Source organism: Salarias fasciatus, chromosome 20 (genome assembly GCF_902148845.1).
Source record: "Salarias fasciatus chromosome 20, fSalaFa1.1, whole genome shotgun sequence".
NCBI classification, from domain to species: domain Eukaryota; kingdom Metazoa; phylum Chordata; class Actinopteri; order Blenniiformes; family Blenniidae; genus Salarias; species Salarias fasciatus.
Window position 1 is genome coordinate 18,466,434 of NC_043764.1, and position 22,811 is coordinate 18,489,244.

Sequence of the window (22,811 nt, forward strand, 5' to 3'; positions counted from 1 at the left end):
GAAAAATGCAGAAATAAAACGATACACAAGACCTCCACCACCACCCGACTCCATGCCACCCACACACAAACCCCACACACCGAGTTCACCCACCTGCCCACTACCGACCTCCATTGCCCACATTCATCAACAGATGGAAGACAGTCCTAAAGATGGCCGGGCACTAATGAACTGGGAGGGAAAGCACCATCATCAGGGGCCAGTCATATCGAGTGGCCAAAGCCCACGTTCACTGTGGGCTCGCCACAGAGACGCCACACCAAGTCGTTACGGGTGAGTGTCAGGATAATGCATTAGACAGTTTAATTAAGTGATTATTAAATGTCTGTGATTGTTGAACTTGAAAATGTAAAGATTGTTCTACTACTCATAGTTGATTTGACCGTTACTTTCCGATGCTGAACACGCGTTAACGCAGCTAGCTTCTGCACCGTCCTCCTCTCTCCTCCGGCCTGCAGAGACGAGCCTGTGTGAGAAGAGTTCTGTGTCGGGCTGAATGGGGTTTTTGCTTTTTCTCTGTCTTTGACTAATCCTGGGGGTTTTTTTTAAAAGAGGCATGTAAACTGAAGCACGCATCCCAGCGTACGGGTCCACCCGCATGCGCACACACTCGGACCACACCATCACTTTAAGAAAAGGCAGGGAAGCTTCCCGCGGAGAGAGCCAACCCCCCTGTTTAACTTAATACTTTACCTCCTCCTCGTGTTCCTCCTCAGTTTCCTCCTTCTCTTCATCTGCTCTTTGACCCATTGAGCAGCGCAAAGGAGAGGAGCCAGTCTGACTGCTCACCCCACCTTCTCCAGGAGGACACACACATGCACACAAACACACACATACTGTGCCAAATGCTCATTAATTGAACTGGGCGATTCACGGTGATTTTTGGTGTGTTTGTCACAAGTTTATGGTTGAAGCAGCTTGTGCCATTCTCCCGCTTCCATGCCAATTTAAATAAAGCTCTTTATTCTGAAGATTAACAATAAGTTCAAATAATGTGTTCCCTCTTTTGAAACTGGACTCTGCTAATTAGCCTTGTCTTCAAGGTGGTGCCCAAAATCCAAAAATGATGAATCAGAATTTCTTTGATTCATAATTGTAATATTTTACAACTGATTTTCTGTAACGTGTCCAGTTTTCAGTGAATTAGTCATTTGTGCCATTATTGATTGATCAATAAGCCCAATAAATCAGTTAAAGATTGAATTTCTCTGTGATTTACTCATTCCAGAATAACTGATTACCTGACATTAATGAACACATAATAATTTATTCCAATGAATACTTGATTTTGGACAAATTACTTTTGCGTTTCACCTTAAACAATGTATCACCCTGTAATTGATCGTGATTAGTATCTCACAATTATCTCTAATTATTAATTAGTAAATGAGAATTTACTCCAATAAATAATTTAGTTAATTTACTCAACATGATCAATTACCTTCCATAATCCATCCTTTGGTATTTTAGCATTGATTACCAAACAAACCTCAACACAGGCTCACTCCCTATGACCTTCATGATGAACGGGTGCCTTCTGAACGGCGTCAGATCAACACGGCGAAAACCAAGAAAATGGTGGTGGATTTTAGCAGGACCAGACACACTTCACCCTCACCAGTGAACATTCAGAGCATGAACATTAAGCTTGTGGACCTTTATAAGCACTTGGGTGTTCACTTGACCAATACCAACGCACTGCATAAGAAAGATCAGAACAGAATTCATCTGTTCTGGAAACTGACGTCCTTTGCAATTAAAAAAAAAAAAGTGTTATCTTTATTTAGTCTATTATAACCACACATAGACCAATAATGGTGATGAAGTCACATAATCTACTTTAATAGTGAAGTTACTGAAAATTGCAAATGGTCCAACGTACTTTCTGAAAAATGTTTTCTCTCAATTGCAGTTTTAATTTTTTTTTTTTTTTACTTTTTGGTCACACATCGGTAGCTTATCCATTTGTTTTAAATACTGTTTTATCCAGTTCAGAGTCACAAGACACTGCTCCCAACTGATTAAAAGCAGAGTGGAGCCAATTCAGAGCAGGTTTTATTCAGGCAGACATCTCAGAAGGGAGGGTATTCCAAGCTGGAGTCAAAGTTGGAAAAAGAGTCCAAAATCTAGATGAGCCCAGAAGGAGCTGACACTCCAATCATACAAACAGATAAACAACATGTCAGACACAGATCAGGGCCTCAGATGACCCGACACAGACGGGAGAAACAGGACTAAATATATTAGGAAGGGGGAGGAGACAAGACATGATGGGTCAATTGAACAACTGAAAGAGTGACATGAGACAAACAAGCGAAACAGGGACGGACACAGACATTAATACCCCTTTCCCAAGCCGATTGTTGGCGGGTTGAACCGTGTTTCTGACCCGCTAACAATTGGCTTCTAGACTCCTTTCCCATGGCCTGCAGACCCGGGTCTAACTGCCTGCTGGCGAGCCGCGTCGCTGCGTTTTCCCGCGCTGATGGTGTCCCACGTTGATGACATCATCAGCGCGGCAGAGCAAAACGAAAGAAAACAATGCAGCGGAACACAGTCCCCGTTACGTGTGGACGAATTTCCTCTTCCCCACGGATCAAGAGAAGCTCTCTGATCTCGCTATCTTGCCAATGCTGGGTCATCTTGACAAAGGATATCTCACGCTGTGTCCAGAAACAACAACTAGCGCGCGAACTAGCCACGCTGTGTCGACGTCATCATGTAAGTTCCCGGATGTATCCCTCCCACTCAAAGCCGTTAGAAAGGCGACCCGGTAAAATCCCGGGTCGACTACAGGGTTGAAAGACCCGGGTCTAAATTCCGGTTAAATCTTTTCACACTGCCATGAGGAGCCAATTATTAGCGGGTTTAAACGGGTTTTTTGGCCAGTGGGAAAGGGGTTTAAGAATGGGAGAAATAGACAGAAAGCAGGTCAAGACGGACAACAGTCGAGGCTGGCAGACAGCGTCCTGACACACATTCACATGCACAAAAACCAGTACTTTCAAAAGGTTATTCATAAACCAGAAAAACTTTTTTTTTTTTTTTTCAGTTATAAGTTCAAACTGGAGTGCTTGGAGAAAATCAGTGTCTGAAATATGTTCCCGACTTAGGGCTGCTATTTCATTGATGGTCCCTGTGGTGTTTTATAGTGATCTCCTCTCTTTTGTGAAAGTATACTGAAATCAAAAACAGAAAGAAAATCCAATACAATAGTATATCTGAACATTGTCAGCATTTTTGCAATGATATCAAGACAAAATTGGATTCACCACAGCTAAACTCGAAGTTGGAGGCTAACAGTGGTGTGGTTTAGCTCTCTCAGTTGTGAATCCAAACAGGTCGTTTAATGTGGAGTTTCCATGTTCTCTCTATGCCTAAATTAGTGATTCAATTTCATCCCACACTCTAAAAACATACATTTTAAGTTAATTTGTGACGATAAAATACCCATATGTGAGTCTGATGGACCAGCAGCCTGTCCAGGATGTAATCTACCTTTGACCATCATCACCTAAGATTGGTTTCTGCGCCCCCGTAATTGGATAAGGTGGTGTAGACACGTAAAGATGGATGATGGATTAAGTCAACTTTGCCCATATATTTAATGACTGTTAAAACAATTTTTGAGTTGTCTGAAATCCATAGGAGTGTCCCTAAAAATGTAATAGATTCTGATGTGCTCTTCACCCACAGCTGCAAGGCTGATGGTGTACCAGCTTCAACATGCTGACACACTTGTTATGTTCATTTTATCACTGAGAAAATTACCAAGAGTGTCAGGAATCATACAGAAAACTCAATTGTGTGACTCAGAGAAAACCTTTCTTTGGCAGTTTATTCTTGTCCAAGGGTGACCAAGTTTCATGAGACAAAATGCAGGCCATAAAGCTTCACATTTATGTAATACATGAAAAGTCCTTTGATTCCATGTATTCATTTGTGTTTCATGCCTTGCAGCTCTGATTCGGACAAATAAGCAACATCTGCAATCTGCATCTCTCCAGTCAGGAGTGCCTCATGCAGTCAATCATTCAGCTTTCATCATTCAAATTTCAGTCCGAAACTGGAGAGTGGGATCCTTCATCTTTGTCTGATAGTCTTCATCAAACTCTTCATTCTGAGCCACAGTGAAGTGATTCTTCCAGTCACCGACTTTTCCTGCAGAACCACAGAGACTCAGTCAGGTCTTTGTGCTGCTGAATTTCATGTACCTTATTGTAATCAATCATACCTTTTCTCATGAAGGGAGAAACTTTGAAATCAAACACAGAGATTGTTGAGTAGTTAAGCATCTCATCATTCTTCATTTTGTCAAAATGAACTTCTCCTGTGATTCTCATCTTTTCCTCGACCGAAGGAGTCAAACCAAGAAAGGAGCAGAGTTTGTCTATTTCTCGTCCAGTGTCCTGAAAGCACATGGTTCAATGTTGTCATTGATTCATGACAAGGAACATGTTGGATGTAGGGAACCAGTCAAAACAAGGATAGAAAAACAAACAGCTGAGTTACCTCAACCATGTCTTCAAAGAACATGTAGTGGAGATTTGAATAAGTCTGTTTCTTCTTCCACCAGTTGTTCACGTGATCGTACCAGGATCCAAACACCACTGACACCACAGAATAATACATTGAAGTTGTGCGTAAGCAGTATGTAAAATTGATTTGGTGCTTTTTGATATTAGCCTTATATTCATATTCAATACATACTCTTTCCTTGCTTGAATCTCTGAAGGTAGCTGCTCCAATCTCCAGGTTCTGGATGACCCTTGTTCATGCGATCAAAGTGGAAATAAGACACAACATTGTCTTTTGCATTACGGGCAACGTAGACAATCTAGATTTAGAAAGAAAAGAAAGAAAATGCAGTCAACAACTTACAAACATTCACAATGCAGATAAAAAGTACAGAAGAAGATCTGAAAGCAGATGGTCTAAAAGGATGGTGTTGGACACCCACTGATCTTCTCAGCTGTTTTGGTGACCCTCTGGAGCTTGTTCCTGTTTGCCTCTCTGCAGCTGGCAAATGAAGTACAGAGGCAGTATGTGAGGAAGATCTCCACAGTGGAGTGGTATAAGGACTAAAACAATCTCTGACTGATGTTATTCTTCTTGAGGATTCTTATACCCCTTTCACACTGGCCAAAAAACCCATTTAAACCCGCTAATTACCCGGGTCCTCGTGGCAGTGTGAAAGTGTTCACTCGGCATTAGACCCGGGTTTTTCAACCCTGCAATCGACCTGGGTTTTTCGCTACTATCGCCTTTTAGTGGGAGGGGCGAAAGGGAGTGTGAAAGGCAGACGCGAGCCGACGCAGTAACTTACGTGATGACGTCGACGCAGCATGGCTACGTTAGCGCGCTAGTTGTTGTTTCTGGACACAGCATGAGATTTCCTTCGTCAAGATGACCCAGTATTGGCAAGATAGCGAGACCAGAGAGCTCCTCTGGATCCGTGGGGAAGAGGAGATTCATCTACAGGTAACGGGAACTGTGTTCCGCTGCATTGTTTACTTTCGCTTTGCTCCGTCGCGCTGATGATGTCATCAACGCGGGACACTATCAGCGCGGGAAGACGCAGCTACCCGGCTCGCCAGCAGGCGGTTTAGACGCGGGTCTGCATGCAGTGTGAAAGGACACAAAAGGCAATTAGCGGGTTGAAAACACGGGTCGAAAACACGGGTCGACCCGCTAGTTGCAGTGTGAAAGGGTATTAGTTAGTGGAGTCTTTTTGTGCCCTTTTTACCAGCTGTGTAGAGTTGTAATTTCAGGTCAACTTCTCCTCGTTGTGGACTCCAAGGAAGTGGAAGTCACCTTCCCTTTCTGTATGTGGTTTACCAGCTGCACAGTGGCAAACAGGAACGAGCAGAGGGTCACCAAAATGGCTGGGAAGATCAGTGAGTGTCCCCTACCAACACTGGAAGACCTTCATGGCACCGACTGCCTCAGGAGAGCTAACACCATCCTGAAGGAGTCCTACCACCCGGGACAATTCCTGGCTGAGCTTATGCCATCTGGCGAACAGTACAGAGCCATCAAAACCAGGGCTAAGAGACTGAAAAACATCTTTTATCCAACTGCTGTGAGAGCCTTGAATTAAAGTTTGTATTAATATGTGTGACGCCTCCAAATGTGCAATATTTTTTACATGCATACATGCATGCTTACATTACATACATTTCGAAACTGTCTATTTTCTATTGTGTTTGTTTCCTGTTTATATGTAAGTCAAACAGTCTTTCAAACAGTGAGATTGGGTAACAAGCCCCAATAGGAGAACTACTCAAAGGGAGAGTCACTGACCTGAAAGAGACGATCCTGAAGTCCTGGGAGAACATGACTACATGCCTGCCAAGGCTAAAGAACAAGGTACCAGAAAGATCTCTACTAGACAATGTAAACAAAGCACTCCTAAGTATCCCGACCCACAACATCACCAAGACCAAGCAGCTGATCTACACCATGGTATTAGTCGTCCTAGCGATGCTTGGCTTCAGGATGAACAGCATGAGTAGCCAGAAGTCAGAGCCTCCATGATAAAGAAGGCTAGAGGCTAAAATCAAGGCAACACAGAAAGAAGCTAGCCTCCTGGCAGAACTGAAATGAGGTGTGAAGCTAAAGAAGGAGCTACCTAAGAAATACATCAAGCTGTCAACAGCTGATTCACTGGACACTGCTAAGCAAAGACTCACAGCCCTAGCTACCCGCATGAAGAGGTATACAAGCAGGGCCGGCCCGGGCTTCAGAGGCGCCCTAGGCGAGCCCGAGACGAGCGCCCCTTGGGAGCGTGTTTTTCGAGCGGTCCCGACATTTGTTGAGCGGGGGGGGTGCGATGCCGAACAATACCGATCAGTGCCGGGCAGTGCCGAGGACGAGGAGCGCAATGCGTCGGACCGCTGCACAATGGGGCACACGGAACACAGAGCGTCGTGGCGCCCCTTGTACGACCGCGGCGCCCCCCTCGGGACGTGGCGCCCTAGGCAGCCGCCTAGTTCGCCTATGCCTAGAGCCGGCCCTGTATACAAGAGAAGTGGAAGCCAAGAGAATAAACACAACATTCTCCAGTCTTCCTGCAAAGGTATACCCTCAATGGCAGGGCAGTGGGACCACAGCAGACCTACCTGGGGTGGAGACTTAGCAATATTGAAAGAGTATCCAGGAGAAAAAGGCATCACACAACACTAATGCATAGTGACTGGAAGACCTGCAAGCAGAATCACAGCAGATATCCAGAAAATAGGAACAAAAATGAAGAACTGGACAGCTCCAGTTCCTGACAAGATTCACACTTACTGGCTGAAGAAGCTAACTGCACTCCATGAACATCTGGCAGCTTAATTGACCCAGCTGCTAAAAGAAAGAAGCTACCCACAGTGGTTGACCCAGGGTCAAACAGTCCTCATCATGAAGGACCCCCAGAAGGGAACAATACCATCCATCTACTGGCCTATAACCTGCCTCAGCACTACATGGAAGCTCCTAAATGGCATCACAGCAGCTAAGATGAACAGGCACATGGAGCAATAGCCCAGAAAGGAATTGGCAATAATGACTGAGGAGCCAAGCACCAGTCACTGGTCAACAGGGCGATTGCACAAGAGTGTGAGACCAGAGACGCCAACCTATGCACTGCCTGCATTGATTGCAAGAAAGCCCATGATTCAATGCCACACACATGGAAACTGGAATGCCTGAAACTGTACAACATCAACAGGGAACTGACAACCTTCCTGGGAAACTCAATGAGGCTATGGAAGACGGCTCTGGAAGCTAACTCAAAGCCAGTGGCGGAGGTGAGAATCAAATGAGGCATATACCAAGGAGAGGTTCTGCCCCCCTGCTGAGATCTCAACATCTGAGATCTCTGTCCAGAAGAGTGCAGTGTGAGGAACAACTGCGCAGAACCCTCAAGCTCCCAGGCCTCTGATACAGGACCAGAGCTTGAAGGAGATAACGCCCAGGAAGGGAGAGAACGTAGTTTTTTGTTGTTGTTTTTTTGTATGTATGCACTGTGTGGCCTGAACATTTCTTTTTCATTGCAATTGTTGCTTCTGCTTCATTTTAAAAGTGTGGACCATCTGTAAACTTAGCATGTTGTGATTTCACTGAAATATAACAAACATCAAGCATGATATCATACCCTGGATTTTTGTTCCCAAAATGACTTTGGCACGAACTGGACAGGAAGATGAGTTTTGATGAGTCGAGGGGAGGTGGGCAGCTTGTTCGCCAAATCTACTCCTGAGTGAACAAATAAAAAAACTATGAACAAAACCCATTTTCTGGTTAAACACTTAGGGCCAATCCCAATTCTACCTCTTACCCCTACCCCTTACCCCTACCCCTATGATATGCGCGTTCACGAGGCTTAAGGGCTATCCCAATTCTCCTTTTTGAATAGGGGTAGGGGTAAGGGGAAGGGCTATTTCACCCCTTTCAGTGAAGTCTGCATCGATGCTCCCTATTCTCTATAGGGGTAGGCGGAGTTTCACATTGGCCAGAAAAAAACAACATGGCGCCCACCACGGAGTCGCACAAATGTAAGATTGCTTTCTGTATACTATTTAAAAAGCTATAAAAAGTGTATTTGCTTCACTGAATTTATAGATAAACTAGCGTGACAGTGTCCCAGTCATGGATTAACGTTTTAGCGCTGCGCAGCACCGTTTCCAATCGTGAATTTGTAACTTATGAAGAGCACTAATCACTGAGTTAACGTCATCCTTTATCATGTTTTTAACGTAATATGTTAGACACAGGGACCCCCGATGAAACCCGACTGCTGATTCAGTTTAGAGCCGGGTTCCTCAATTAGCGGACCGCGGTCCACGACCGGACCGCGGCACACCTCGCTGCTGCCCCAGGGCAAATGTATGGAAAAAAAATAAGAAAAAAAATCTTTCTTTAAACGCTCCATGTTCCGTGTGAGCACCGTTCTGCACCGCGCCGCTCTGCGCGTGTCCAGCGCACTCCGTCGCACCGCACTGCTCGGCAGTCCTCGGTATGCCCCCGCCCCCCCCCCCCCCCCCCCCCTCCCATAGGGCGCTGAAGTCCGGACCCATGCTTGTATATAAAAAGCAAATGTGGACCTTCAAGATTTGTATTTGAGGACCCCTGGTTTAGAGGTTAAAAAGGAAGAAAAGTTTTTGAAATCAAAATACAGTGCCGAAACACATTGGGAGTAAATTATATTATTCGTCTAAGCTATAATATGTCAGTAATAAAACGTGTTTATACAAATATATCTGTATTACTTTAGGAAATTCATAAAAGAAAATGGCTTGGAAGGGGAAGTTACAGCCCAGCAAGCTTCAAAAAAGTGGGAGAACCTCAAAAAGAAATATAAGGTAAATAATAATACCATTTTTAAAAAAATAAAAGTAATTTCTAATGTAATTTCTATCATTTCTAATATCCATAATTTTTTGTTGTTATAGGAGTGCGGCGGGGCTTAAAGGGCCAAGGGGTATCCCAATTCATAGTGCTGCAAAGATAGCCCTAGCCCTCAGCCCTATTCTAAAAGGGGTAGGAGAGTGATAGGGGTAGGGCTAAGGGCTAAGGGGTAGGGGTAAGGGGTAGAATTGGGATTGGCCCTTACTGTGATGAAAAAGAAATATGATTTCAGAAAATTTAAAGATTTTTGGTATAAACACAAGCCTTGTGTAAAGTTGGACAGGCAGGTCATCTACCTGAATCAAAGTCTGTAAAAAAAGTCTCCAGGAAAGGCACTCTGTCATGCAATGGGATGGGTTTCTCTCTCTGACCAAAGTGAAGTAAATCAAGGATGTTGGAAACCCACGTGGTGCCTACAGAGAGACAGAGAGAGATAATTTCGGGTCAGGCCGTTAGAAAGATGCGAGATTTTGTACAATCTAGTATTTACCAAAATGAAAAACATTTCCTATCGCACAATCAATACAAGAAACAGCTGTAGTATTGGAGCTAACGCTCTCACTTAAAGGATAAGTTCGGTTTCAACTGTTTTCACGTTGTTTAAAGAACGAAGTAGAACAATATACTGACCCCGAATGCTTTTCTGATCCGAACAGTGCTTTGGGAGAAATTTAGATCCAAAGTCGAGCTGCAGACATCCGTATACTGTTAGCCAATGGGGCATGTGTGGCGCCGGCTCCCAAAACGGCTTTAATCATCCAAAAACTCATTAGTTTCACCAATATTTCTTCATGGTCTGCTCACGCCACTCCTCCACGACAGCCCAGTGTCGCAAAATACATGCTGTTGCGGTTTTAGAGATCTTTGAAGTGAATACGGTGATCAGGATGTAAACTGAAGTACATTCACCAAGAGACACAGTAGGTGGCGCTGTGCACCTAAGTTGTTGCTCACCACCCGCTCCAAAGAAGAAGAAGAAGATGTTTGCAGTTCAGAGATCTCCTTCTTCGCCACACATGCCCCATTGGCTAACAGTATACAGATGTCTGCAGCTCGACTTTGGATCTAAATTTCTCCCGAACCACTTATCGGATCAGAAAACCCTTCTGGGTGAGTATGTTGTTCTACTTCATTCTGTAAACAACGTGAAAACTGTTTAAACTGAACTTATCCTTTAACAGCACAAAGTCCCTTGTTTGGCACTCAATACATTCACACATGCAGAAAGCAAGACAAGGAGAGAAGATCATATCTTCAGCTAAAAATCTTTTTGAACCATCTATTATTTAGATAGATTGAATGTAACAAGCAGTGGACTCTTCATTAAAAGGATCCAGCATATCTCACAGCCCATTGATCCTCCAAGACACACCTGCAGTGGTGTGTTTTGCTTAATCATTGTGACATAGAGTAACCACACCTTATTCTCACCTTTCACCATAAAACCAAGTATGAACTCTTTGAGAACTTTAAAAAAGAAAACATATTAACTCTCATAGCTTTTGCAAAAAGTGTCTGAATACAGTACAACACATTTTCTTATTGATTCCACAAAGTTACATAATCCCACACTTGTTGTATGAGAAGTCATGCAGTGACTCAGGTTTCAGGACTGACCTGCTTTAGGATATGTGGCGATGAGGATATCATCCGGTCTGGCCTGAAAGTTTTGAATGTTCTCCCAGTTCTCTGTGAACATGTTGATCATTGAGACTCCATGGAAATCAAACAGCTCTGGTCGAGGAATTGTATCCATCTTCTTCAAAGAGAAATGTCAAACAAAGTGGAATGAAACTCAACTTTATTTATGAAGCACTTTAAAATAATGACCACTGAATCAAAGTGCTATGCATAAATCCATCCATCATGCACTAATCGAGCCACGATGTGATAAAAGCATAAATTACTGTTTCAAATGACTGACATGGAAACACGGCCTTCACCTTTGGCACCTTTCTGAATAAAGCAATATGAAAACATCTGAAATATACAAGGATTAACTTCAGCATTTTTGTCATGTGAAAACAGGAGGAAATATTGAAATCAGCCAGTGACATAAAATATCCTCCTGGATAGTTTCTGCAAGCTTCTGCAGCAACAAAAAGCTAAAAGTGTGATCAAAATGTCAAATGCTTTACTCTGCTCTGCATTACAAAAAGCTTCGATAAAACATTCTCAACAGTTTGTGTGGCGTTATCAATCAGAGACAAGTGACAGGATTTATATGCTGTTGAGTCTTTCATAGAAAAGCAAAGAGTTCTGAGTTGAGGAATATTAAACATACCTTTTCAGTGTTCAGTCTTTTTCAGACTCCTGGTGATTTCTCTCTGGCTTTTTGAGCTGCGAATTTACACAGAGCAAAAAATATTTCCCTTTGACAGTCCTCCAGTCTCTACTGTTGTGAGACACCATATGTACCTCATGAGAGTTTATTTCACTCTGTAACTCCTCCCCTTCTTTCCTCTCCTCTCTCGCTCCCTCTCAGTCAGTCAGTCTCTCGCTCTATCAGTCTGTCAGTGCAGTACAACTTTTTCATCACTGTGAAGTCTCATAATTTAGTGTCCCCTTCTCGTCCACAAAATTCTACCCAGAACTCTAAACCTTCTTGCTTTTCAATAACATTACCACAGTAATGTAAAGCCACACTCTTTACCTGGATATTAATAGTGATACATTTTTTTTGTTGTCATGACATATTCTTTCGTGTTTGTTAAAAATGTTATCTCATTACTGAACAAACTTAGTGTACTATATTGTTAATTTTTTTCAATGTAATGATCTTGTTAAGTAGAGAAAAATTAGGTTATTATGTTGCTATGAAGAGGCGGGGTCCATTCGAAAGAGTCCTGCAGGAACTGCTGCAGCCACATGTCCCTGTGTCCCTATGTGTGAGTGAGAGAAGATGAAGAACAAGACTGGATGTTGACGTCCACCGCATGTCAGGTTTTCCTGAACGGCTGGGAAAACTGCACCAAATTAGTGGCAGGTTAGATAAGTTTTCCACCCATTTTCATTTGTTATGTGACACCATCGTGATGTTATTTCAGTAAGAGTATTATTTTTATTTGTTTATATGTTCACTTAAGCTGGTGTGCTGCTGTGTGCAAAGCTCCTGTGTTTCTTCCTCGGCATTTGACCTGCAAGTGTTGCTCTAGCAAGTTTTTATATGGTCCTCAAAAGTTACATGTTCTCACACTTATACAGCAATACAGATCTCCACACACTAACACTAAAACCAAGTTATGAAGAGCTTATCTCAAGTCAAATTTTATTTTAAAGCATGTTTCAAACACAATTTTGGCACAGTGCTTTACAAGTTAAACACAAAACAAAAACAGAAATATCTAGGAATAAAATGACACACAGCCAATGTGGCCAATGAAGCAATATTAAGATTGGTGTAATGTGCTCCTTTCTGGTCCTCGTCAGTTCTCGTACTGCTGAATTCTGGAGAAGCTGAAGGCTGCTGATACTCTACTGAGGGAGACCAGAAAGTGGTGCATTACAATGATAAAAACAACTGGAAATAAAAGCATGCACCAGCACGTCCGTGCACCTCTCACCTTTGTACACATTCTTACATACCATCATGCAGCAACTGGTTTCATGACTGACCTGACCTGCTTTAGGATATGTAGCAATCAGGATATCATCTGGTCTGGCCTGAAAGTTTAGAACATTCTCCCAGTGGTCTGTGAAGTAATTGGTCATTGAGAATCCGTGGAAATCAAACCACTAATCCAGTACATGAGTCCAACTTGTGAAAAGAAAAATAGATTCAAAACATACAGAATATATGAGCGACCATTATAAGTAGGAAACAGACGGGACTGGACTAAACATTATGATCAGCTGTCAACAGAGACATCAGATTGTTTTACTGGACAGTTTCCACACCTTGATATGGAGAAAGAAACAATCCAGTTGAGAGCACATTGATCTTTTGTATCATTTGCTCACTTCACACTTTCACTCTGCATTTTAGGATAAACAAAAGACAGACAGTAAAACAGATTTCTAAAAAAAAAAAAAAAAAAAAAAAAAAAGGATATTATCTGTTATTCATATCAAATTTCAAACCATCATTGTTGGCATCAGTTCTATTTCATCCCTACTGACCACCAGAAGGTGGTGCTGAAAGCATGGAATTCTCTCTCATGGTAAATGTACAATTTATCCCTTTGACAGTTATTCCAGTCAATCCCAGCTTCTTGTAGTTGAGTTCCACCCTGGAGGTCCTCAGTGCATCACATAGGGACAGACAACCAAACACATCCTACAGGCAATTTACTTGACATACAAGTTTTTAGACCGAGGGAGAAAGCTGGAGTACCAGGAGGGAACCCATGTACACACAGGGACAGCATGCATACAACACACAGAAAGACCTCAGGCCGTATTTGAACCCAGAACCTCCTTGCTGTGAGGCAAGCAAGAGCATCAATCATTGCACCGATGCAGTCATAGGATGCGGACATGCAAGCATGAGCAATCATCTGGCAGCAGGGAGACAGACAGGAGCCTGCAGGGAGGGGGAGGAGACTACACAATAAGTTAACAGGAAGATGGAAAGTGTGAGGCAAGAGCGCTTTATTTGTACCCCCAATGTATTGTGTTGTGGAAAAAATGGAGGAAAACCCTGCAAAAAACCAATAAAGAAAATTTCTTTATATTAATACAGTATCTTCTACTGTATTTTTAAAGGGTTTTTGTTTGTTTTTTTGTTTTTTTGTTAATGAGTAATTACAAACTTTAAATAGGCAACTGACATTGTTTTGGGAGTAGCCTGTCATACGTGACTTTATTAGGTGAAATAGTTATAAGGGAAACTGCACAAAGTCACTCTTATCAAAGTTCATTGTTTAATGAGCAATAATAATAAGTATTATTATGTTCACATACTTCTATATGAAGGGCAGTCCATGATCCCAGGTACAACACAGGTATTGATGCAGCACATTTTTATCAAATCAGTATTGTCTTTATTCTAGCTTTCTGTCTCTAATATAAATCTGCCAAAACTATCCCATTGTTCACTGATTGATTACACCAGTTTGATTGTACAATCTCCCTAACATCTTCTCACATGTTGTCTTCCACATATTCAGCCTGGGGATTTGGGGATCTCTTCAACACTTCAGAATTGTCCTTCGCACAGGTTTGCCAGTTTTTAATATTCTAAAGATATGTTTGTTGAAATGAGGTACCACCGTTTTGTCCCCAAGGAGACAATCTTGGTGATCTGGGACGTTCACAGTTCAGCCATTTACCAAAACAATGTAAAACAGTTTCCCTTTTTCCCTGAATGTAAGACTGTCTCCCTGACGAACGTCACGTGACTCTATTAGACACATCGGCCTCATTGGTGCGGAGTCAATACCTTACTTTCTGACGTCTGACACTGTTACTGTCAGTTAGGAGTTTTCATCTGGTGGTTTAATTTGTTTGATGACCCAGAGTTAAAAGATGTGTTTTTCTGACACACATTATATTGTGGTTTACCTTGAATGCCATCCCTAGAGAAGAGCTTCAAAATACTGCTACATGTCCTTTGATGGTAAATAGACTGCATTTATATAGCGCTTTTCCTCTGCATTAACAGACCTCAAAGCGCTTTACACTGCAAGATCACATTCACAAACCAGTGGAGGAGGCTGGGCACTCAGTCCATCCACTGGGGGCAATTTAGGGTTCAGTGTCTTGCCCAAGGATACTTTGACATGCAGGCAGGGGGAGACAGGAATCAAACTAACAACTTCCCATTTGTAAGACGACTGCTCTCCCCACTGAACCACAGCCGCCCCACAGCAGTCAATGTGGTTGTCACGGGTGCGAGGTGGAAGGACCCAGGCACAGGCAGCAGGCAGAGTACAAAAAAGGGTCTTTTATTTCCAAAAGGAACTCAGGAGGGCTGGAAACCAGGAACTCGGGAAACTCAAAAAACACAGCAGGTTCAGGCCAGGACACACAGACACACCCACAAGGAGCCGACAAGACACACCAGGACATCAGGGCTTAATAAAGGGGGCAGGACAGGTGCAGCACATTCAGTAATTAACGAGACAGAAACCAAACAGGACAACAAGAGAAGCAGGCAGGTGACCAGGCAGGAGAACATGAGGGAAGACAAACAAAACAGGACCCAAGCGCCCCCACATGGGTGCAGGGGCACAGGGCGTGACACTGGTGTTTCAAATTAACTGGTTTCCTTGTTAACCAGTGACTGACTTCCTTTAGCATTTCCTGCTGCTGCTGCTAGTAGCAGTCAATGTTGAAATTAGACTCATAAAAGGTCTGACACAACTTTTTGTCTGGTTTTTAAAATCTACCAGCAACAAGGGATGTGAAAGAAACCCAGTCGCCAAGTAATAGGGAAACCAGTTATTCCAAAACACTGGCTCTACTCCAGTTTCCAGATACTTCTCCGCAAGTTGGCTGCTGTGTTCAGGTGACTTCAGCATGCTGTGGAAAACTGAAACCCTGAGATGTCGTCAGTCGTTCACATGAAGACAGCGGTGACAGCTCAGACTCATAATTCACACAGATGACACGTGAAGGGAGCGTGGATAATTTCCACATAAGAACGGCTCTCAGACAGCAGTGAACCAGCTCTCGTCAGTCACTTAAAAGAGTTGCTCAAATGAACGACTCATTCATTGAACGTCAGAGCGCTACCAGCTATTGCGTCCCTCATTGCGTTCCCAGAGGAGAGCCTTCAGTTGGCTGTGAGGTGCCTTCGATCCCAGTGTCGAATAACCGCTGGCCTCCTCACGAGAGCCTATGATGGCGGTGCAGGAGCGCGGTGTTTTGGGAAGTTCCTCTCTGCTTCCCTGCAAGAGGGCAGCGTCGACACGTCCGGCATAAGCTTCAGTGCTTTGCAGGCTTTTGCTCTGGAATCAAGAGAGCTTGGGCAGACAATGGCCTTGCTGGTCCAGGCATGGCGCCAGGTGTGGCTTGTGCAGTCCCCCCTGACGGACGCGTCTAGGAGGGCCCTCCGAAGTGTGGTGGAGGAACCAGAACAGCTTTTTGGTTGCTGTAGAAGTGTTGGAAAGAACGGCCCACAAGACCAGGCATCAGCTCTCAAGCCTTAACAGAAGCTGGGCCCCTCAGAATACATTTGGGGCTCCTCTGTTGTTCCATTTCATCGTTCACCATCTCGGCTTCACTCCCCTGAGGGCTGTGGTCCCCAGTGGCCTCCACAAGGACCAGCCAGGGACTTTCCCACCTCTGTCCGCCTACCATCTAGGGAACCCCGGGCTGCGGGCTCTGTCAACTGTCTCTCCAGGAAACCTAGGGGCCAGCCGTCAGGCGATTTATTTGGTTTGCCTACAGGGGGTGCCACTTCCGAGTGCTAACCTTTGGGCTCTCCCTCACACCAAGGGTTTCTACCCAAGTCGTGAAGGCTGCTCTTTCCCCCCTGCATTTACAAGGCATAAAAGTGCTGCCATACCTGGACGACTGGCTAATCTATTCGCTGCCACAGGCTCAGGGTGGTCCAAGACACTTCAGGCTTCTTGCCCATGTGGCCCAGTTAGGCCTCAGAGTCAATCTGCAGAAGTCTTGTCTGAACCCTTCTCAGAGGGTGATCTTCATTACAATGACTTTGGACGCAATGGTCATGAGGGCCCGGCTGTCCCGTCGCAGGGTAGCTGATGTCCTTCACCTCCTCATTCTCTTCTGAAGGAACAGGTCATTCCAGTAAGTCACTTTCCTCCAATTTCTCAGGGCAAGCTGAAGTCCATGACAGCTGTGGTCCCACTTGGTCTACTGTCACTGCACTTCCTGTAAAGGTGGTTGAACAGCTTCCACTTGGAGGCCAAGTAACACCATTGCCGCAAGCTAATAATCAATTAAAAATGTATTAAAATTCCCCAAGTAATAAATTACCTTTGGAAACCCAAACACAGGTAAACTGAAGAGCAGATGGGAACCAATTCAGAGCAGATTTTATTAATTCAGACAAATCAGAAGGGAGGGTAATCCAAGCCAGAGTCAAAGTTGAAAACTGAGTCCAAAATCGAGATTAGCAGACAGGCCCAGAAGGAGCTGATGCTCCAATCATTCAGATAGATAAACAACATGTCAGACACAGATCAGGGCATCAGAACAAAGATACTGGGAAGGGGGAGGAGACAAGACACGATAGATCAATTGAATAATTAAAAGTGTGACATGAGGGAAATGAGGGAAACAGGGCATTCTGTCTATGGGAGAAATAAACAAAATGCAGGGCAAGACACAGACAACAGGTGGGGCAGACAAGGAACGGACGCTCAGCCACATGCACAACAACCAGTTATTTCAAGTTATTAATTAACCTGAAAAACTTTGGCAACTTCTTTGGCAGTTTATTCTCGTCCAGAGGTGACCAAGTTTTGGTACACAAAAGCCATTTCACAAAACAGGAGTGCACATCGAGTAATACAAACAAGATAGAGGGATCGTCACAGCAGCTTGCATCATGGATCTGGCTGGTGTTTGTGCCAGATGTCCTCCTTTCTAGGATTGGATTGGAACCCTGGTCCACCACACTCAAAATCAAGATGGGACATAAATCTATCATGTCAAATCAGAAACATTCTCTCTAATGCATGATAAGTCTTTTGATTTCATGTGTTCATTTGTGTTTCATGCCTTGCAGCTCTGATTCGGACAAATCAGCAACATCTGCAATCTGCATCTCTCCACTCAGGAGTGTCTCATGCTGTCAGTCATTCAACATCTACACATCTGGTCCTTTTCATATTTCTGTGCGAAACTGGAGAGTGGGATCCTTCATCTTTGTCTTGTAGTCTTCACCAAACTCTTCATTCTGAGCCACAGTGAAGTGGTTCTTCCAGTCACCCACTTTTCCTGCAGAACCACAAAGACTCAGTCAGAGCTTTGTTGCTGCTGAATTTCATTGCATCTGGTTGTAATTATTCATACCTTTTCTCATGAAGGGAGAAATTTTGAAATCCATGACAGGGACGGTTGAGTAGTTAGTCATCTCATCCTTCTTCATTTTGTCAAAATGAACTTCTCCTGTGATTCTCGTCTTTTCCTCGACTGAAGGAGTCAAACCAAGAAAGGAGCAGAGTTTGTCTATTTCTCGTCCGGTGTCCTGAAAGCACATGGTTCAATGTTGTCATTACTTCACGACAAGGAACATGTTGGATGTAGGGAACCAGTCAAAACAAGAATAGAAAAACAAACAGCTGAGTTACCTCAACCATGTCTTCAAAGAACATGTAGTGCAGATTTGAATAAGTCTGTTTCTTCTTCCACCAGTTGCTCACATGATCGTACCAGGATCCATACAATACTAAGACCACAGAATAATACATTACAGTAGTCCATAAGCAGGATATAATATCAATGTGATGCTTTATGACATTAACTTCATGTTCATATTACATACTCTTTCCTTGCTTGAATCTCTGAAGGTAGCTGCTCCAATCTCCAGGTTCTGGCTGACTCTTGTTCATACGATCAAAGTGGAAGAAAGACACAACATTGTCTTTTGCATTGCGGGCAATGTAGACTATCTAGATTTAGAAAAAAGAAAAATACAACCAACAATAAACAATCATCATGGTGAGAGTGAAAAATAGAGAAGAAGATCTAAAGGCAGAACAAAACTTCAACCAGGTGTGTCTTACACACCTCAGGATGTTCACAGAAATTAGCATTAAAGGGATTTGAGAATGACTTTGGTCGTATAGTCTGGTTAGCAGTCTCACCTCATCAGGCGTTCCCTGGTTTAACTTCTCATAGGAGCCTTTCTGTGAGGAGTTTGCATGTTTCATGTGTGTGCAAATTTTCTACATTTTCTTTCTTCTGTTCAAAGACACACATTTTAGTCAACCAGTGTTTATGAGGTGTGTGTGACTATTTATATCACTGAGTTTCCTTTGTGATGGAGGGGAGGACAGTAGCTCAGATGGTAGAGCAGGTTGTCTCATAACTAGAAGGTTGACGGTGCGATTCCCGCTCCCGCAGGCGTAAAACTGTCAAGCTGCTTATTTAAATCATTAAATATCTTAAATCATTATTTTTGTCCACAGATTGGATTTACACCAGAATAAAAACACGTTTAGCTGTGATTAGGAAAAGTTTCATCATACGTCCGCTCTGTCCGCTCTGAAGGCACAGACTCCTCGAATTTTTATTACCGGTATTTAAATTTTTATTAAATTTTTATCAAATATTTCATTATATTTCACTGATGTTTACATCAACTAGGTTGGTGCAAATGGAAATCTGCCCTCTCGCAGCGGCAAAAAACAAACAACAAAAAACCTACATCCGAGTGCATCATCAAAAAACTGTGCAAAATTTGCACAGTTTTTTGCGGTTCATCGTGATTAAAAAAAAAAAAAAAAAGAGGCTTTTGGCCGAGTTGGTAAGCAGCTTACAGTCAAGTCGGCACCGACCAACTCGGCCACTTGAGAGCACCCCCGCGAGGCCGACTTGGCTTTGATGCCGACTTGACTGTATCCCGATGGCGGTGCCGAGTTGGCCAGGGCTGACTTGGATTGGTGCCGACCTGACTGTATCCCGTTGTGTCCTTGGGCAAGACACTTCACCCACCTTGCGTAAGTATGAAAGTAGTGGGAGAGTGAATGGTTGGTGGTGGTCGGAGGGGCCGATGGCGCAGATTGGCAGCCTCGCTTCCGTCAGCCTGCCCCAGGGCAGCTGTGGCTACAGTAGTAGCTTACCACCACCCAGTATGATGTGAATGGGTGAATGGTAGTGTAAAGTGTAAAGCACTTTGGTCTCTGCTAATGCGGATGAAAAAGTGCTGTTCTGTGAGGTATGTTTTTTTTCATGAAGAAAAGAGACAGGTTGACACATGCACTGTACGGCACTGATAAGAGTTGAGTCCACTGAGCATCGCCTGTGCATACTAACTTCCACACCAAGTGCTCAAGCTGTAAAGACTGACAGGTTACATCTCGAGGTGGATGGGCAAATCCACACCTTTACTTGAAAAGTTTACCAACTTTTGGGCAAACCATGTCAGCTCATGTCAATCCAGAGTTTATTTTTCTTTTTATATAAGCGCCATTTACCATTTACCATTTATGATGACCGTTATTCTGCCTCCTCCCATAGCAGTGGTTCCCAAAATGAAGGACAGGCCTTGTCTGATGGGTGCAAAGAGCTACGTGGGGGTGCAGCAGTAGCAGCAAAAGCAATCTGTGGATCAAGGTCACGGAGGGTTTCATCTATTTTTTATTATATTGAGACACTCATTCATTTCTCTGCATTTTTTATAACTGTAAAGGAGACTCATTAATACCCTTTCATGCAGTTGTAGATTATATCAGAAGATCTACCAGATTTCAGATGAAATGCATTTGACCAGGCCAGGAAGAGTTTTTCATATTGCCTCTGAGTCTGAAATATTCTCGTAATTATACTTTATAAAATGAATATGATCCAGAAATCCAGCACCAAACCATAAATTACTTCATGCAGCATGAGAGTGGGGGAGTGAAGGACTTAGTTCCAATGAAGCTGTGTGAAAGAGGCACATCCTAACACACTCTGAGAACCTATGGTTTAGTATGTATGAGTGTAGTGCAAGTGACAACACAAGGAAAGAGACACTGAGACATTGGAAAGAAAAAGAAGAACAAAATCACCTTGCAATTTTACTTTATCTTTAAAAAATCTGCGTCTTCTGTGAACTCAGCATGTTGTGATTGTACCAAGATATAACAAACATCACACACAACACAACATCATACCCTGCATTTTTGTTCCAAAAATGACTGTGGCACGAGCTGGACAGGAAGATGAGTTTTAATGAGTCGAGGGGAGGTGGGCAGCTTGTCCGCCCAATCTGTTCCTGAGTGAACAAACAAACAAAAATCATCAGCAAAACCCATTTTGTGGTAAAACACTTACTTTGATTTACTGTGATAAAAAAGAAATGTGATTTCCGAAAAGGTAAAGATTTTTTTTAGATATAAGCACAAGCCTTGTGTAAGGTTAGATAGGCTTTACTGTTTGAATAAAAACTGTTTATTATGTTCGTCAACCTGAACCAATGCCTGGAGAAAACACCTCCAGGAAAGGCACTCTCTCATATATAGGGATGGCTTTCTCTCTCTGACCGAAGTACAGTAAATCAAGGATGTTGGAAACCCATGTAGTGCCTACAGAGAGAGAGAGAGAGAGAGAGAGAGAGAGAGAGAGAGAGAGAGAGAGAGAGAGAGAGAGAGAGAGAGAGAGAGAGAGAGAGAGAGAGAGAGAGAGAGACCCAACAGATTCACAAATGCAGAGAGTAAGACAAGGAGAGAAGATCATCTCTTCAGCTTGACGCACATGTTTTTTTGTTCTAATTTAGACAGGTTGAATGTAACATTTAGTGGACTTGTCATTGAAATGATCTAGCATATCTGACAGCCTATTAATCATCCAACACCCACCTGCGGTGGTGGGTTTTACTTAATTGCAGAAACATAGAGGAACCACATCTTATTTTCAACTTTCACCATACTTGATAACTCAAAAACCAAGTCTGAACTCTTCAGAGAACCTTATAAAAAGAAAGTGTAATACTCTCATAGCTTTCCCAAAAAGTGTCCCAATACAGACTTTGTATTGATCCCAAACTTGTATGAGATGTCAAGAAGTAACTCAGGTTTGAGGACTGACCTGCTTTAGGATATGTGGCGATGAGGATATCATCCGGTCTGGCCTGAAAGTTTTGAATGTTCTCCCAGTTCGCTGTGAGCATTTTGATCATTGAGACTCCATGGAAATCAAACAGCTCTGGTCGAGGAATTTCATCCATCTTCTTCAAAGAGAAATGTCAAACAAAGTGGAATGAAACTCAGCTCAACTTTTTTTCTGAAGCACTTTAAAAACAACAACCACTGAATCAAAATGCTCTCCATGAAGATACACAAAAATCTAAAAACATGAGATGTAATCAGTTTACAAAAAAGTGAAATACAATTTTAAAAAACAACAACAATAAAACATAATGAAATGGCAACAACAACAACAACAAAACCGGAGCAGATCTGAGTCTCAAGCTGCAGAGTGTCAGAGTGAAGATGAGGCGGGACCATTCAAAGGCTTAACAGTAAATGTAAAAATCTTAAAAAGAATTGTAAACATGCACAGGCAGCCAGGGAAGGGAAGCCAGAACAGAATGTTCCCTCTTTCATGCTCCAGTTCGTCGTTAAGCTGCAGCGTTCTGAACCAACTAGAGACCTGTGAGAGACAACTGACTGTCTCTAATATAAAGTGCACTGCACTAATCGAGCCAAGATATGATAAAAGCATGAGTTACTATTTCAAAGGGCTGCCGTGAAAGAATGCCCTTCTCCTTTGCCAACTTTCTGGATAAAGTAATATGAAAACATTTTAAATATGCAAAGATTCACTTCAGCATTTACGTCATGTAAAAAGAAGAGTGA

The 22,811-nt window shown here is 43.1% G+C and overlaps 2 protein-coding genes across 3 annotated transcripts; both read right to left on the bottom strand.

Moving 5' to 3' along the window:
- Positions 1–3,847: 3,847 nt before the first annotated feature.
- Positions 3,848–11,782, bottom strand: LOC115408531 (cytosolic sulfotransferase 3-like). 2 transcript variants are annotated; one of them, XM_030119348.1, is made up of 8 exons: positions 11,678–11,782; positions 11,011–11,152; positions 9,690–9,806; positions 8,141–8,241; positions 4,711–4,837; positions 4,513–4,610; positions 4,235–4,409; positions 3,848–4,161 (listed from the first exon to the last, which is right to left on the bottom strand). In XM_030119348.1, exons 2-8 carry the CDS (start codon positions 11,147–11,149, stop codon positions 4,049–4,051), a joined length of 870 nt encoding a protein of 289 aa, XP_029975208.1. In that variant the 5' UTR covers positions 11,150–11,152; positions 11,678–11,782; the 3' UTR covers positions 3,848–4,048. The 2 variants fall into 2 exon arrangements, with proteins under 2 accessions (XP_029975208.1, XP_029975209.1); XM_030119349.1 differs by lacking the exon at positions 11,678–11,782 and having other exon boundaries at positions 11,011–11,176.
- Positions 11,783–17,918: 6,136 nt separating this feature from the next.
- LOC115408532 (cytosolic sulfotransferase 3-like) lies at positions 17,919–22,180 on the bottom strand. The gene is made up of 7 exons (XM_030119351.1): positions 22,042–22,180; positions 21,423–21,539; positions 21,129–21,229; positions 18,794–18,920; positions 18,600–18,697; positions 18,322–18,496; positions 17,919–18,246 (listed from the first exon to the last, which is right to left on the bottom strand). Exons 1-7 carry the CDS (start codon positions 22,178–22,180, stop codon positions 18,134–18,136), a joined length of 870 nt encoding a protein of 289 aa, XP_029975211.1. The 3' UTR covers positions 17,919–18,133.
- Between the last annotated feature and the right edge of the window lie 631 nt (positions 22,181–22,811).

Bases quoted from the DNA above. Each gene is read 5' to 3' on its own strand.
- LOC115408531 (XM_030119348.1), bottom strand. From the start codon at position 11,149: ATGGATACAATTCCTCGACCAGAGCTGTTTGATTTCCATGGAGTCTCA. The intron at 9,807-11,010 runs GTCAGTCCTGAA...GTCTCTCTGTAG, and splicing joins CGCCACATATCCTAAAGCAG to GCACCACGTGGGTTTCCAAC. The intron at 4,838-8,140 runs GTATGATATCAT...TTCTAAATCTAG, and splicing joins TTTGGGAACAAAAATCCAGG to ATTGTCTACGTTGCCCGTAA.
- LOC115408532 (XM_030119351.1), bottom strand. From the start codon at position 22,180: ATGGATGAAATTCCTCGACCAGAGCTGTTTGATTTCCATGGAGTCTCA. The intron at 21,230-21,422 runs GTTGACGAACAT...TTGTTCACTCAG, and splicing joins TTCTCCAGGCATTGGTTCAG to GAACAGATTGGGCGGACAAG. The intron at 18,497-18,599 runs GTAACTCAGCTG...ATGTGCTTTCAG, and splicing joins TCTTTGAAGACATGGTTGAG to GACACCGGACGAGAAATAGA.